The sequence below is a fragment of the Stegodyphus dumicola genome, chromosome X1 (genome assembly GCF_044657685.1).
Source record: "Stegodyphus dumicola isolate Sdum_Otavi_A_Nest chromosome X1, ASM4465768v1".
Classification (NCBI taxonomy): domain Eukaryota; kingdom Metazoa; phylum Arthropoda; class Arachnida; order Araneae; family Eresidae; genus Stegodyphus; species Stegodyphus dumicola.
The window spans coordinates 167,997,150-168,014,214 of record NC_140780.1 but is presented as its reverse complement, the minus strand read 5'-3'; the positions used below and the strand labels follow the sequence as shown (position 1 = coordinate 168,014,214).

General features: G+C 29.7%; 1 protein-coding gene across 1 annotated transcript in view; it reads right to left on the bottom strand.

Annotated features, from left to right (window-relative positions):
- Positions 1–17,065, bottom strand: part of LOC118188373 (serine/threonine-protein kinase Sgk2-like) — a 74,401-nt gene that overhangs the window by 33,632 nt on the left and 23,704 nt on the right. The window contains exons 2-8 of the mRNA XM_035358788.2: positions 16,911–16,976; positions 15,435–15,553; positions 13,647–13,730; positions 9,671–9,819; positions 7,134–7,242; positions 6,895–6,959; positions 1,085–1,190 (exon numbers count right to left, since the gene is read on the bottom strand). Of these exons, the coding sequence (XP_035214679.1) occupies positions 1,085–1,190; positions 6,895–6,959; positions 7,134–7,242; positions 9,671–9,819; positions 13,647–13,730; positions 15,435–15,553; positions 16,911–16,976 (698 nt within the window). The remainder of the gene's footprint in view (positions 1–1,084; positions 1,191–6,894; positions 6,960–7,133; positions 7,243–9,670; positions 9,820–13,646; positions 13,731–15,434; positions 15,554–16,910; positions 16,977–17,065) is intronic.

Here is a 17,065-nt window from a genome sequence, read left to right as displayed (position 1 = left end):
CATTACATGGAACCAGAAAACAAGCATAGAAAAAAATTGCATTTATAAAAACTAACAAAAAAACACAGACTTAGAAATTTACATATTATTTAAAATAATAACTGAACAATTTTCAAATTCATATGTACAGATGCTGTGTATTAGAAGCTTGTTATTCATAGAATTTTCTCCATAATTTAATGACAAATTAGAATGAAAAGTATTTTGCAACCACATATAACTTCTAAACATTTCGCAATAGCATGTAGGTTTTAGGTTATATTTAAAGCACTGTAAATTCAAATTTTTTAGTATATATATCTGTAAATTGCATGACATACAGCTAAGCCTTTTAAAGTTTTCCCCCCACTTTTTTTAACTCAAAGAATCTGAATTAAAAAATAAAGACCTTTTCCACAATAGGATAATACATACCAACCAATTTTCTACAGCAAGATTTTTATGATGATTCGATATATAGAGTGCAGGGATTTAGAAATTATTATAGTGGAGAATTTTGTTTGATTACTAGAAAATATGAGAGAGCTACCTGCCTACAGGGAGGGATGGTTTCATGAAAGACTGTCTAAGGGAAACTGGCTCATATCCATGTTACACAGAATCATGGAAGAGAAGAAGAACCATGAAAACGGCCAGCCTGTTTGCTGGGATTTGAAGCAAGTCAAACTAGGAATGTTAAATGTCTTTACTGTTCAGCCACTGGCAAGTCTTGGTGGAGAGACTATGAAAGACTAGATTAGATATGACTTGGTAACATGTCTTACTATCCTCTAAGTATTTGAGAAATGCAACTTCATAGAATAGGAACATTTCATAAGAAAGGCTGTAATTTCTGATAATTCTGAGAGTAAAATTCTGTATACATTTAAACCCACTTCATGTGCTTCTAAAGAATTAATAACTATGAACCTAACTTAGTCGACTAACATTGAGAAATCAGTTGAAACCAAGTTGCTTTCACGTATTCATATGGGTTTCATATATTCATCGAGTTGCTTTCATATATATATATATATATATATATAACCTTCAAAATTTAAGATTATATACATATTTTATAAATTTAATATAAAAATATAATTACCTTCACTGCATATATATTGCCTTCAGCTTTATGTTTAGCTAACAGAACTCTACCAAAGCTTCCTTTTCCAATAACTTTCAAAAATTCGAAATCGTTGGGTTTCACACTACAAACATAAAATTAAACATGTGAGAATCATTGAAATAAATTAATTCAAAATTTGAAACTATGTAAAAGTCATCTTTATGATTATAAGGTAAAATAATGCCTGCAATGAACTTTGTTCATCTTTCCCTTCTTTTTTTTAAAGCTTAATTTCATTTAATGTATGTGTATGTTATAATTAGGTGTCTGTTCAAGATGTTTCATTGATTTAAAATATTGTAAAGAAATTCTAATGCAATTGCTGTGTAGATCGATTGTACTAATTAAAATCACATTTTTATTGTAATAAAAGTATCCATATTTTTTTATTGTAATTCTGCTTACATTAGTTCATTATATTTTCATCAACATAAAAATTTCTGTGAATTACAGATGTTTGCTAATGTCTGATGCACAATTTCAGCTTTCTGTGCTCTGATAAGGATGAAGGTTATCATGACTGACCCTTTTTAAATAAGATCTCCATGAGCAATGAACTTTATGAAGGACAGTAATCTCAATTTTTGTAATCTAAATTCCAATACTGGAATTGATAATGCAGTCTACCTCCTCACTAACACTATCCAACAGGCTATGAAGAATGCAAGTGAAACAATTACTAACAGTGAAAAGCTGTATAAGCTCCCATCCAACATCAGATGATGAAGCAAAGAAATAGACTTCGTAAGAAATATCCCGTTACATGGGACCCAGCACTCAAAAGACAAATTAATCAGCTCAGTAAAGTTATTAAACGCCTCATCAAGGAACACAGAGAAGAACTTTGGACTGAAAAAATACTTAATCTGAACATTAACGATGGTTCTTTCTGGAAATTCATCAAAAACTTAAAGTCTAATTTCTCCAGCAATCGCCCCCACTATTATGGCACTCAAGTTGCAACTACCAATAAGGACAAAGCAAATATGTTTGCGTCCCACCTTGCCAAGCAGTTCCAGCCAAATGATTGACTGGTGGATCCTAGTTTTGAATTAAGCACCCTCCTCGAAGTTAGAGATTGGCTCAACGCATCGTCAGTTAATAATCGTATTACTCTTACCACTCCTTTTGAAGTTCATAGTGTTATCAAGAACTTAAATATGAAAAAAGCACATGGAATCGATAAAATTTCTAACAGAGCAATCAAAGTACTCCCAAATAATATCATCTGCAAGCTCACCAGACTCTTTAATGTCTGCTTAATTAACGCATACTTCCCTACACAATGAAAAATTGCCAAAATCATACTTATTCCGAAACCCAGTAAAGATCATTCAACTCCTGATGGCTTTCGACTGATTAGTCTTCTCCCCGGGTTGGGAAAAGTGTTTGAAAGGATCTTGTTTTATAGAATGAAGGACTATTTCAATCTGTTCCCTCCTGAACAGTTTGGATTCCGGCCTAAATTATCCACGACAAAACAACTGCTTAGAATTATGGAATTTGCAGGCACTGCCCTGCATTCTAAATTAAATGTTGCCCTCCTCATGCTAGATGTGGCGAAAGCTTTCGACTGTGTCCGACATGAAGGACTTATCGCCAAGCTCATCGACCTGAATTTCCCAAGGGAACTTATACTCATGATCCTCTCCTTTCTCTCCCACCACACATTTCGTGCAAGTTGTGGAGATGGTCTTTTCTCTATGCGGACAATTAGTGCTGGAGTACCTCAAGGAAGTGTCACCGGCACAATACTCTTTTTATTATACGTATCTGACTCCCCAAATGTTCATAACACCTTATTAGCATGCTACACTGACGACACTGCCCTGGCAGTGAAATCAGCAAATGTCAACCATGCAATTAAACGACTACAAAGTGTCATCCCGATAATTGAGAACTGGTGCAAAATGTGGAAAGTCTCCATAAATGCCTCTAAATCGCAACTTCTCATCATACGTGACTGTAAGAAAAACTGCCCCATCAAAAAAGACCTTATCCTATTTAATGAAAGAATTCCTATCATGAAGGAAGCTAAGTATCTTGGGATTATCCTTAACTCAAAGCTAACCTGGACCAGTCATATCAACAACATCTGAAATAAAGCTCTAAAAGACATGAAATGTCTCTTCCCAATTATCAGGAAATACTCTAAAGTCGATCTGACCAAAAAGAAACTCATTTATACCTCAATTATACACCCCATCATGTGCTATGTATCACCTGCCTGGGCAGCTGCCAAAGACTCAGATATCCAGAAATTGCAAATCATTCAAAACAAGCACTTACGCATTATCACGAATGCACACTACTTTGTCCATAACGACCTTTTACATCATGATCTAAAATTGGATACTATAACGGACTTCCTGCACAGGCTGAACAGGAACTTTTACACTGAAGCACTCGATTGTGAATATTTGCAACACTTTAATTTGTTTCACTACGAAATCCTCAATGAGGATAAGTTTTTATGCCCTTATGCTGTGTATTTTATCAATCAGAATGAAAGGAATCACAATTTCCCAACTTAATACTGTGCGGATCTTCATTAAGTAACTGAGTGTACTGTTTACATTTTTCAAGCAGCATCCTCCAGGGTCTGAGGTTATAAGAGGGTGACCACCCCACATGATCCCCTCTGAACTGTATCTGCTACCCATGGTGCAGAATTCTTGTACATGTGTTTATAGGTTTTCCTTCTATTTTATATATCCTGACTATTTTCGTGCCATTTTATGTGTTACTGCAATGTATTAACTCTGTAACAGCATGGAGCTTTTGAAATTTTTCTGATCACAACACCTGTATATATTAAGTTACCTGTCTACATTATCTGTACATAATGCCTTTACTGATGAGACCTGATGAGACATCTACACCATCTATAATATGCTTCCACATTATTCTTTTGATATTACATGGCATTTTGCTAGTAATTTTGCATGTAAAAATTTATTTTAAATACTTCTTCTTGGACAGCTTCTTGACCTTCCTTGCCGTGCCACATGTAACTATTGGTCACGCCCCCTTCACCTCCTAGTCTGTCCTTCGGACCCACCCTAAGCATTCAACTCACTGCATCACTCGTAGTAGCAACTTATTGTGACAACAGCCGGAACAAAGGGAGCAAATTTGCAAGGTACTCACGGCTTAACATTGGAACTGGAGCAATGAATTAAAAATAAGTTATTGTGCATAAAGGTCTAATGCAACACATCATTGTACTACCATTTAAACTATAATATTTAGTCTCTTTGTTTTCAGAAAGAAATATTACTTTGATTATAATTATAATTACACATTTGCATGAAAAACAAAAACATTAAATTAAAATACATGGTATCAAAGTTAAATAAAACTAGAGCATATGCTATAGCTATTTTATTAAACATTTAATTACTCATGTAACAGCCATATTCCTGAGAAGAAATCAGAAAAATCAAAAAAATGTATGAGTAATTGGTAAATATTTCTTTCAAGTGTCTGAAAACTTAAAACACAAAAACAGTCTTCCACACTAACTAACATACATAAATTTGTTAGCTGCAGTCTACTATGTCTTGTGTAAATTTACAACACAAAATATCAAAGAAAGTAAAAATGAGTTATTTTTTCCAAACAAATAATCTAAAATTTTGAAGCAAAAGTAACTTTTAAAAATTCTTATTGCTGTTACTTTTTAAATTCATGTTTTTATTATAACTTCATGTAATATTAAAATATAATACATTATCAAAACACATTCATTCTGAATAAAACTAAATTTCAGTGTTAAGAAGTTTTAAGATGGATAAAATAAAATGAACTAGTATATTAGCATCACCTTAATGAAATTTCAAACTCAGAAATTCTGAGGATTTCATTTTGGGGTGTTATCTGATCTATCATTACCAGATTTTATAATTAGGTTCATCTATGTATGATTTCAAATTTGGCACAGCAAGAGAATATTTCAAATGAAACGAAAACACTAAAAATACACTGGTATACAAAATTAAAGGATAATTTGGGAAGTGATCCTCCTATGAAAGTAAGAGTTACATTAAAAACTATCGAGTGACAAAAATAAGTATCTTTTTATTAAAGCACAGAACATGCAAATGAACAGACCATGAGAACATTTTTAATTTTATGCAAAATTACAAATGCTTCTTTTCATGTGAAATGAGAAATGTTGAGTTTTTCAAATTTATTCTTTAATTTTGGCCACCAAAATACATGTTAGGTGAGAAAATATTCCTAATATGAACTGGATTTGTATAAAAAAACTGAAAACTTTTCACACTGTTTGCCATATATATACTAAAAATAAAAACAGACCTCTAACAAATTTCTAATGATCTGAAATTAAATGAAAATGGCTCTAGGTGCTAACTACAGTCCAAAGATTGGCACAAGGAAAACATTTTATGTTCATTTAAAAATCCTTATAAAAATTACTAAATCTTATGTATCAAAACTGTGAATTTTTATTAACAATTCTTTTACAGTTCAAACAATTAGTCGGAAGTTTAAATAAACATAGTATATATACATATATATAAGCTATTGCCCCTTATAATATGTACTTTGTAGATTTACAGTACAGATGTATATATATATGTGTACATGCAAACTTTATAGTATCAAAGTATAACCTTCTGCTGTATAAAATAGGCTGTTTCTGTTAGTAATAAGTTAAAGATATGTTCTAGAAATAATTTAGCTCTGTTAAATAACAAAGCAAATTAATTGACAGATTTTTATTAATCTTATGCAGCAAATGAATCTAAATCAACAAAGTACTTGCTAGGTAAGATTTAAAAATTTGCTTTCTCAAAGTTTATGGTCCATAACTTATTTAAGCTCTTTCATTCTTGCTATCATTATAGCAACAATAAGCAGCCAAAAAATAGGTCAGAATTATATTAACCCTGGTAAATAGAAATGGAAATCTAGTCTACTTCAACTATTGGAATCAAATTTGAAATTTGGATTAGGCCCATCACACTACTTAAACAACACATTCTTAATAGTTTTTGTTAATTTATATGCATGAAGCAAAAAATAATTTAATAAGTCATTCATTGATTATGAGTAAGTGTGTTAAGAACACTGTTTCATACTTGTTTTAAAAATCTTAAGGGTTAAACATATACACTTACATTTTCATGATATTTTTGATAATAATAGCATGTATTAGTTCAAGATAATAATTTCCAGTGGAAAGCCATTCTACAATTACATCATAAGATAGCTTTTCTTTATTAGTAACCATCATAAAAATGTCTTAAGATTTTCCACATTTGCTTGCTAAAATGCTAAAAGCAAGGTACTTAAGATCTACAGCAGGCTAGGTTATCTAATTATGGCAAAGCCTTAAGGGCTATCTGCCTAAGGAAGGGAAGGGATGCCTTCGTGGAGGACTTTCTAAGGAAACCGGCTTGTATACATGTTACACATGGGAAAAACCACGAAAATACCCATGCAGCTAGCCCGGTCGTGGGATTCAAACCTCAGACCGAACTACCAGTGTTCAACGACTTTACAGCTCAGCCGCTGGTGGGCCTGATCTACAGCAGAAAGCACACACATATTAAATGTATGTTAATTATAAGGATTTTATTCTGTTCTGGAATATATTAATGTACCACAGAAAATCTATAAAATCTCCTAGATAGAAATTTTCATTATACTTTTATAATTTTTTGTGACATTAATTAACTGACATTAAATGTTCACTGTAACAACTATTGATTTCTATTGGAGCTATAATAAATCATGATGTACAATTGAGAATATACTTTTTCTTTTCCTTTGGTCCCAGATCTACAGGTTTCTCTTCTGCTTTGTCACTATCAGTAGTTTCCTACACATATACAAAAAGCAATTTTTATTTAAAAATATTAAATTATAAACACATTGCAAAAGCTTTCAAACAAATTTTAAAATTATACTAGATAACAAATGATTATTTTCTTTCATTTTGCAACTGATTATCTACAAGCTGCACAATGACCAAAGTAGTTTTCCAAATACTTACAGAATATAATGCCTCTGCAAGATCTTGAACTTTATCTAATGGCTCTTTCCCATCAGGTGAAATTGGCATCAAATTTTTATCAACATTTAAAAATTCTCTAACTTCAGGGCTGCAAGAAAGTACAACATTATTAAGTATAAAATGATATACACAAGCAATTTATTATTCAAATTTGCTATATATATAGTTCAAAGCATGATCAATAACACTCTTAATTAGGAAGATGCAATTAAATATTCAGCTATGAGATTAATTATTGACCTTTAACAATCACATTCCCCAAAAATGTTTATATAAAAACAAGTTTTAAATTTCAATAAATATTGAAATACTATGCAAATCTCTTTCAAATCAAACATGTTGATAAAGAAATTTGGAGTGCTAGGAACTCAGCTAATGCAAGGCTTCAGTCTCTGAAATAAAATTTTTAACAAGTAACTGTTAAAATTTTATTTGAAGTATAATTTTTCTCTCTGATGATCATAATTATATTCGAATTTTTACAACTTCAGAAAGGTTTATTTGCACATGTAATGCAGATTTCACAAAATTTTAAGCAAAATAAATTTTTGTTACATTTTTAGTCACAGTTTTGTTAATTACTTCAGGATATGCTGTAAAATTTTATATTTCAAAACGTAAATTGGGGATATTTGATACTTTTTATAACTAAATTACAAATACAATTACACTTCACTAGTATAAAACTGCTAATTTTATGAGTTTTCTTTTTTAGCCTCTTCTTTATCTCTTTTCAGTATTAATATAATTTAAAATAGGAGACAGCTCAATACCTGCAATTAACTGCAGGTTCTAAGAAATGGTTTCCATGTTTAACATGCTAAATTACAAAGGCAAATCAAAAATGACATTTTAAATACAGTATAAAATTTTCAAATGAAATTTAAAAAAATCTACTTTTAGTCATTTTGAATTTCAAATGCAAATCATATTTTCAGGTTACAAAATGAAAAATTCAGAAAGTTTTTACTATAATTTCATAACATGCCTACATGACCAAAATTATTATTTCAATAAACAATATTTATCATAACAGAGCTTACTTTTATTATAAGAAATATTTAAATAGGGTCAAGTGGTATGTTCTGTCAAGCAGAAGATAAGCTTGCATATTTTTTCCATAGATATATGCATGATCACATCGCTGACACGAATACAATTTTACTGTGCACATAAAACAACAGATTTTACTGTGCACATAAGACACAACAGATTTTACTGTGCACATAAGACCCAAAATTCTTAAAACTGTGCAATATTAAAAAAAATTTAAATCAACATATTTAAAGAAATGTAAATAGAAATATTTTGCAATATATACTTAGTATATGATTAGGTCATAATAAATTAACTAGCTTTATGTATCTGTATGACAAATGAGACAAATCTTCTAACCACATTCAGTTTCTCTTTTTATAATGGAACATCTCCCTTTAATTTTGTTTCCATTTTGGCAACTAAATTAACATTTTTGAGTTAAGTGTAGTTTATTTTGTTTTCAAATGAATAATAACAGTACATTCACATTTACTAGAAATTATTCAAACTATCTTTAAAGAAGTTCCTACATGTTAAATAGATCCTGCTTGAGACTGTCATGTAATGTATTTATGAATTCAACATTAAGCTTACGATACATTTATGCTGTACATTCTTAAACTTAGGAGATGCATGTAAAATGTCTATGGCATAAATTAATCATAACAATTTTAAATATTTAGCTCTAATCTCATTAAGCTACATCATGAAAGTATGCATATCTTGTTAATCATGAAAGAATTTGAGATTAGGGCAATTTAAACATCCATTTGTAGCTTTAATTTAGGCATTAAAAAGATAGTGGTGTAAAATATACACAACAAAGTACATGAAAAATAACTATTTTTCTAAAAAAAAATAGATATAAAAAGTAGCTGATAATAATATCCTAAATATTAAAATACACTTATCTCTTGTGACAAAGAATTCTGTAGAAGTTATACCATATGTTAAGCACCTAATTAATAGGAGTAACCATGAATTATCGATCTCAAAAATAATTTACATTGGAAATAAGCACATGTTTGCTATACATGGAGAAAACCACAAAAATGTTCATGCAGATAAATGTTGCTATAAAACCTGAAATTAATCTACCAGGTTTCAAAAGCTTTCATTAACTGGATAGGAAAACAGAGTGTATACATTATATTAATGACAGAAAACATGTTATGCAACAAGATTCACAACATTAAAAAAATAATGTAGCTATGTATATACACACACAGTTACAAGAAAGTTCTCCTATTAAGTGTGAAATGTAATTTACTTATAATCTGCAACATAGGTATTAAAATTTATCATAACAATAAATTTATTTGCATTGTACGGCAAAAGCAAGCAATTTTTATGAAAATAGGCAGATTTGGTGAGCATAAGTGAACTAAATCACTTTAAGTTCTGTTTTGTATTTGTTTCACATAATCTTTTACATGCTTGATGAATAATGATTCAAAATGCAATTCAAATTAAATTACCTTTGCAATAGACAAGGCTCTGTAACAAGTTTCTGAACAAATTCATTCAATCCCTGACGTCTATTTCTTATGAAATCAGAACTGAAATTATTTCCAAACAGCTTTTTTCCAGGTAATTTCAAGGGTACATTAGGGTATTGCCTTTTGAGCTGGGGGGAAATACAATTTCTAGAATATATTTCAAATGTTTCATGTACTGGGTAAAAAGTTCTAATAAACTGTTGTTAATAAAAAGCTAATTTACCAGAATTTAAAAAAAAAACTCAACAGTAATACATAAACTCAATATGTAAAGGTTTTATTAAATCATAATTGGTTTGAACTTAAATTTTTTTATTTATAAACAAAATAACAGTTATTCACACAAATTGCAGGAAAGATGTCTGACAACTGGAAAGGTATAATTTACACACTGTCCAAATGATTAATATTTTACTGGACCACCTTTTGCACGGATAAATGCTCTGATTTCTTTGGATATCAAGTCCACATGCTTCTGGAGTGCATTTAATGTAAAGAGAATACCATATGTTGGTTATGCAGCTTTTTAGGTCTTGTAAATTAGATGGAAGAGGAGAGTGCTGTCAAATGTGTCTTTCCACCACATCGTACACATTTTCTACGTGGTTAAGATCCAGGCTGTGCAGTGGCCAGGGAAGGTGTTGGAAGTCAGACTGATATTCAACAAACCAATTTTGAATGGTTCTGGCACGATATATAGTTGCATTATCATTCATGAAGTATCCGTTGTCATCAGAGTAAAAATGCAACACTCCAGGTGCACTTGATCTGCCAATAAATCTAGGTATTTCATCGCCGTTTGATTATCCTCGAGTAACACCAGGGAACCACTTCTATGCTAGTAGAACATGCCCCGTATCATGATACTCCCACCACACAGTGCGAGTAAGGCAAGATAGATTCATGGTTTCACGAGGTTCTCACCAAATTCGTTGTCTTCCATCAGTGCAAAATAAGATTTTTGTTTCCAATCCTCAGATGACCAGTGTCTTCTTTCCTGACACCACTGTAAATGAATTCTTGCCTGTCGGGCAGAAATGAGTGTTTTTTCTCACTGGCACCCGAGTATGCATTCCTATCCTCTGCGCATGGGTTCGAGCTGAAATCTGTTGGAAATAGCCTTGGTTGACTATCTGCGTCAGATGAAGCACAGTAGAGTCCCTGTTCTGCTGTACAATTCATTGGAGACGCTGCTGATCCCTCTCTTGGAAAACTGTGCTCGAACCACAGTTACATCCTCTAGAGAAAGACTGGGTTCTGATTCCAGATTTTGAAAACCTTTGATATGTCTGCTTTTGAGAACCCAGTTAGATTTGCTGTCTTCGAAATTGAAGCCCCTGCTAAACGAACACCAACAATAAGCCCTTTTTCAAATAGTGAAAGATCGTTTGCTTTTCCCATTTTACTTCATTCATCGTGAAAAGCACTCTTACACCTTACTTATACTAGCATTCTAACCACATGTAACGCACGTCATAAAAAAAAATTGCATATTTCATCCCTAGCACGCATTCATATGAAAATATCAAAGGTTTCTAATTCATTGGCCAGTGTGTGTATTTACAGCATTCACAAGCTTTAAAGCAAAATTGAAGGAACAAACATATATTGAAAGATATAATCAGTATTAATGTAATTCATAGTGTCATAGTTTTAAACATAAAATAAATGCATACATACATACACTAATATATTTATACTACTTGCCAAGTAATTACTTGAATAAATGACTAGCACAAAACACATCACTGAACTATCATAAATAATACTTAAATATACTAATACTAATATTTATAGGCATTAGAAAAAATTTTTCATTAAGACCATAAAAATTTTAGTCTCAGAATACTCAACTATTACTAACTGTAATTTTCCTGTGATTATAAATTAATAGTCACAAAGTTATAAATATAATTTTACAGTTTAAAGAAAAAATAAACACATTTATTTGCTCTTATGTTTGAAAAATATTCATTAAACCTTCTGTAAAATAAACACACAATATATAACAATCATTCACATTTTGTTAATAATTAGGTAATATTACTGTATTTTAATAAAAAATTGAATATGTACTTTATTTATGAAAGTGAAAATATAGGTATGGGGCAATAAATAGTTTAAAATTATGAATATTGTATAATACTTCTAAATAAAAAAATTTCAGGGAAAATTAAGCAAAACTTAACTTGAGTTAAGGAAAGCATCTTGCATTAATATGTAATAATGAATGCTTTTTTCTCCTCATTTCATCTGATTTCAGTTTTAAATATTAACTTGTCTTTTGCATAGTTCTTAAATCAGCATTACATTTTAGTTCCTGAAAGTGTTTTTCACATTTTCCAGAAGAAATATTTTTAATGTTTATTGTCACTAAAAATGTTTCATAATAAAAATACAGTAATAAGCATTAATATGGTTATTTCTTATATATGTATCTATGTAAAATCATGCTGAAATTCGAAAAAGACACTAAAGCATTAAAAAAAGGTGAATTTTCATAATTTTTTCCTCTTTATTTAGCTACAAGGATTAATTCTGCTTATGACATTTTGTGTGACTATAAGGTACAAACAGTAAAGCTCATCTTCAAAAATATGAAGAATCAGATAACTAAAACAAGTTTATATGAGCAGTTGTTTGATAAGTTTTAAGATACAAAATCAAGCTATACCAACTGGTTGGAAAATACTTCCTTTGGTACAACTAAGTTACAACAAAAAATTAGGTATTGACAGAGTCATACTTTCATTCCTATCAAAAATACACAGCTCTAAAAAATTACCCATGTTTCATATATTAGGTTATATAAATGTTAAGCATGAAGTATTAAATTTTAATTGCAAATTACAAACTGTACACTAGGTTTTTAATTTATTTTTTATTACAGTGTTTTATAAAAGATTCACTTTTGTTACTTTTAGAATACATTAAAACTACATATTTTTTTTTAAATTGTTATTACACAGTAGAACTTTTCCTTTTAGAAAACATTTAACTTTTACATTTAGCATATTGCAATTAAATACCTTGTATATTCATTCAGTTAATCAGTCAGTTTGCACAAGCGATTTGCAAGCAGGCAATATTTTGTATTTAAAGTAATGAAAAGTCTGATAAATACTTTTATATAGTGATATCTTCATCAGGCACTTAGTTTCTTTTTGAAAGTAATCCTAACGCAATAACATTATTTCAGAAACACTGTATAGAGAGAGCTTAATTTAAATAAACTGCTAAATCCGACCCAAATAGAAAATGCATTTTACTTAATGCTTTCAAGAATAAGATAAAAATAGTGAAAATTCACTCTCTCTACTTAGAGTGAATTTTCATTATTTTTATTGAATAAACTTTTAATAAATCAAAAAAGGCAGTTTTAAAGTTTCAAAGTGCATGCAGCTAAATTACATGTAATAAACAAGATGACAGAAGTTTAGAAACAGAAAGGAATAACCAGTACTTAAAGTGTTGCAATGATTTGTCTGCAAACAACTTTTAAACAGTAGAAAAGTTAATAATTTTTTAGTAAAATTTGAAAGGGAAATAATTTTTGAAAATTAACCTTTAAGCAAAAGAAAAATTAATAATTTATCAGTAACATTTGAAAGGAAAACACTTATTGAAAATTAACTGCATGAAAAGTAAATTAACTCTAATTTTAGAGATCACTCATTAAGTAAATATACATATTCAATATTCATTTTTGCGAAGGTGACTTATAAATGTTTAAGTTTTTTAACTGAAAAATTACAGTTAAGTACTGAAATAAAAACAGAATAATGAAGATCAGACATTAGAACCAATAACTCAGTAATTTATGAAATATAAGTAATATAATGCTTACAGAAATTTTCTGATAGATGCTTCAATGTAAATTTCATGCATATGTCTAAGCAAATCATTTTATAAATTTTATTTTACCTCTGCATATGAGCCATATCAAAATACTTACTACATCTAAGAGCTTGCTAAAATCATTATACCTGTGGAAGACAAACCATTTACTTCCTGCAGCTTCAACTACAACTTTATAGACCTACAAAAAAGTTTTGAATGTTTGAATTTAAAATATTAAAATATTTCAAATATTTTCAAAAAAGATAAACATCACTTGAAGAGAAAAGTAACTAAATTTATTAAAATTATTAATTTTAAGAAATCATATATAGTGTAGCCAGTGAGTAAAAGAATTTATTCTCCAAGTGATGAGGCTAAGGTTGAAAATAATTTGCCTTTTATTAATTGAAACTTAATATACTTGATACAAAAAAGGTTTAGCAGGTAAATGCTTTACAGGATTAACATGCAGTGCTACAAAATTGCCTATATCCTATTTAAACGTTTACTGATTCAGATCTGAAAATGCAGAAAAATAAAATAATTTAGGCTAAGAACAAGTGTAAAAATACTAATACATACAGTATATAAAACAACCAATATAATTCATAAAAGCTAGAAACCCAGTTACAGGTAAAAGAATATATACCAAAATGAAATATGTATACAGAACAGACAAAATTTGAATATGAGTTATACATTCATACAAAATATTACTTCCAAGAGTACTTTGCAGATTACTGAAATTGTTGAAATTATCAAATAGGTACATAAAAGTACAATGAGAGCAACATGTGGAATATAAAATATTTCATGTTTTGAGAAACAGGCAATACAGCCAGCATGAACTTCAATATTTGGTAATCAGTTATTCTTCTCAGTACACATTCTCTTCAACCAATTTTTTATAAAATCAGTCCTTTATAATGTGGAAATTATCACATTTCAGAATATTAAATAATAATTGTGTTAGGTTTGAATTGTGCTTAGGCTTTGTGATTTTTTAATTATGCTTAATAACTATTCACATACATGTATTGAGATTAAATATTAAAAAGTATGTAATACTCATACAACTTATAAAGCTGTATTAGCTATTTTTTACACTCACTTATTTTTCTTAAAATTCTTATAATTTATAATATAAATGTGATTTTATTAACATTAAAGTTTACAATTGGGTGCCCCTTGTTGTTTGGCGATTCTTTTTTGACGCCAAGATCGGCGCCAGGAAGGCACAATTTCAAGATGGCCGCTACACAAAACCAAAATAAGAAGTCAAAGAATTCCAGAAACTCTGTGTCCATGTACACAACAATCTGTTTTCACTTAAAAAAAAACATCATAGACTTGCACAAACTAGGAATTTTGCACTGCCTTAAATTTGTTCATGTACAGAACAATCTATTTTCATTTAAATATAACCAAGAAGCTAAAACAAAGTTAAAACTGTCATGGTAACCAGAAGTGAGGTTTCATAGCCAAAATTAAAAAAAAAAAATTGTCGATAATCGAAGGGGCACCCAATTCTACACTAGAGACAACATTATAATAATATAAATTTATGTTTATCTTAAACATACTTCTCTGCATCAGGTATTGTTTACATAACAGAAAATAATGAACTATTATAAATAAATTGTCCTACTCTGAGGAAGAACATTTTTTGTCCAAACAACATTAAAAAAAAAAGTTAACAACCATTTCAAAGTATTCACTGCCAATTTTCAGGAATAATAAATTAAAATGTAAAATCACCTTAATGAAAAATTATGAATAAATGAGATTTTCATTTAACACAATATAAGTCTGCTACATGTAAGTGTTGATAAGAATTTTTCTTTTATGTTTTAATAAATATGAAAAGGAATTTACTAAATGATACTAGAAGGTGAATACTTACCGTAAATTTTTTGTTCTTTTCAATTGTTTCAGAATTAGTGACACTAACTGTTGGTGAAGATGCTCCATTTTCTTGAGCTGCATCAGTTCCAGGTGAATTCATTTCTGACAAGCCTACAGCTAAAAGGCATTTTGCAAATTGTAAAAAATGTAATTACTTTGATATTTTAAAAAATTCAGAAAGAATTTTTTTTAAATTTCTTGCAGATTTGTTTTAAAATTATTAAAAGTTAATGATATGAGGCATTTGACATAAAAATTTAAAACAAAAACTAATCTTATTACTATATTTTTATAACACTTTTATTAAAGAAAAATAAATAATATATTTGCAGTTACAAATAATTAATGCACAAATTCAAATAATAAGAATATTTGAGAAACTGCCAATAATATTACTTCAATATGGTAGGTAAAATAAGAAAAAAGCTATACCTCTTAAACTAAGAAAAAAGTTAATTTTCTGAGTATTGGTTTACTTATGTATAGAGTAATATGGCAAAAAATTACCAAACCAAAAATACTTCAGTTAATTAGCATAGCAGTGCTGTTTCACCTACATATACCAACAATACTTATTGATAAAAAAACCTACCTTTCAGCTTATGAACCTCAATGTTTCAACCTTCTCTTTTCCTTCTGGAGAAAAGCATAAAATAAAAGTTTTGCAGATAATACTTCACAAACTCTAAATCATTTTTTAAGCACCAAGAAGCCTCATTTGGCATAAAAGAAGAAGCTTCAGTAAACACTTAACATCAAACTGAGATAAGCAGCTGAGAAGGCGGATCATGTTTGTGATGCTACAGGATCAAAGTTTATTTAAGATTTGTCGCGGAGATAAGACCTATAATAATTGAGCAACAGATAGTATTTTCATACTGATACTCGCGAATAATAATTAATCTCTATGCTAATAAAATTAAATCATTGCAGATATACAAGTAATGCATTCCTTTAAATTCAAATTTAAACATAGAAAAGCATTTAGAAAGCATTAGCAAACAGAATTTAAAGATTTTGATGGATTAACTAGGCTATGATAAAGAAGTCTTGGATATTTTCCAAATATGCCTACATAAGAAGCAATAAAATAAAAAATTACGTTAACACATATATTTGCAAAAACAACCGAGTTTTGCAAATATATGTTTTATGTGTCATTAATATTTAAATAACGGGGGAGAATGCAGAATCACCCACGGCTTGGCGCGTTTTTAAAAATTGCGCATACTCGATATCCATGTACACATCGACCAATTTTCACTTAAAAAAACATCCCAGAAATGCACAAAAATGGCATTGTGCCCTCTCTTGACTTTATCCATGTACACATCGACCTGCTTTCACTCAAAAAGTCGAAGAAAACTGACAAAAATCCAATTCTTCTTACTCTTATAAAAAAAAAAGCGTCAAACAAATAAGTGGGCGATTCTGCACTTTACCCAAATAATGAATGTGCTAAGTAATTAATTACCTTTTGGATGATACATCAATTCAAAATACCTCTCTACCATTCTGGCGTATTTTCGAGCTCCAAGTTCTGTAAGAAAATATTTTCGATAGAAACATTTCGTATTTTCAAAAGTTAAAATATACGTTAACATGATTCATTAAAAAGGATGCGACGAC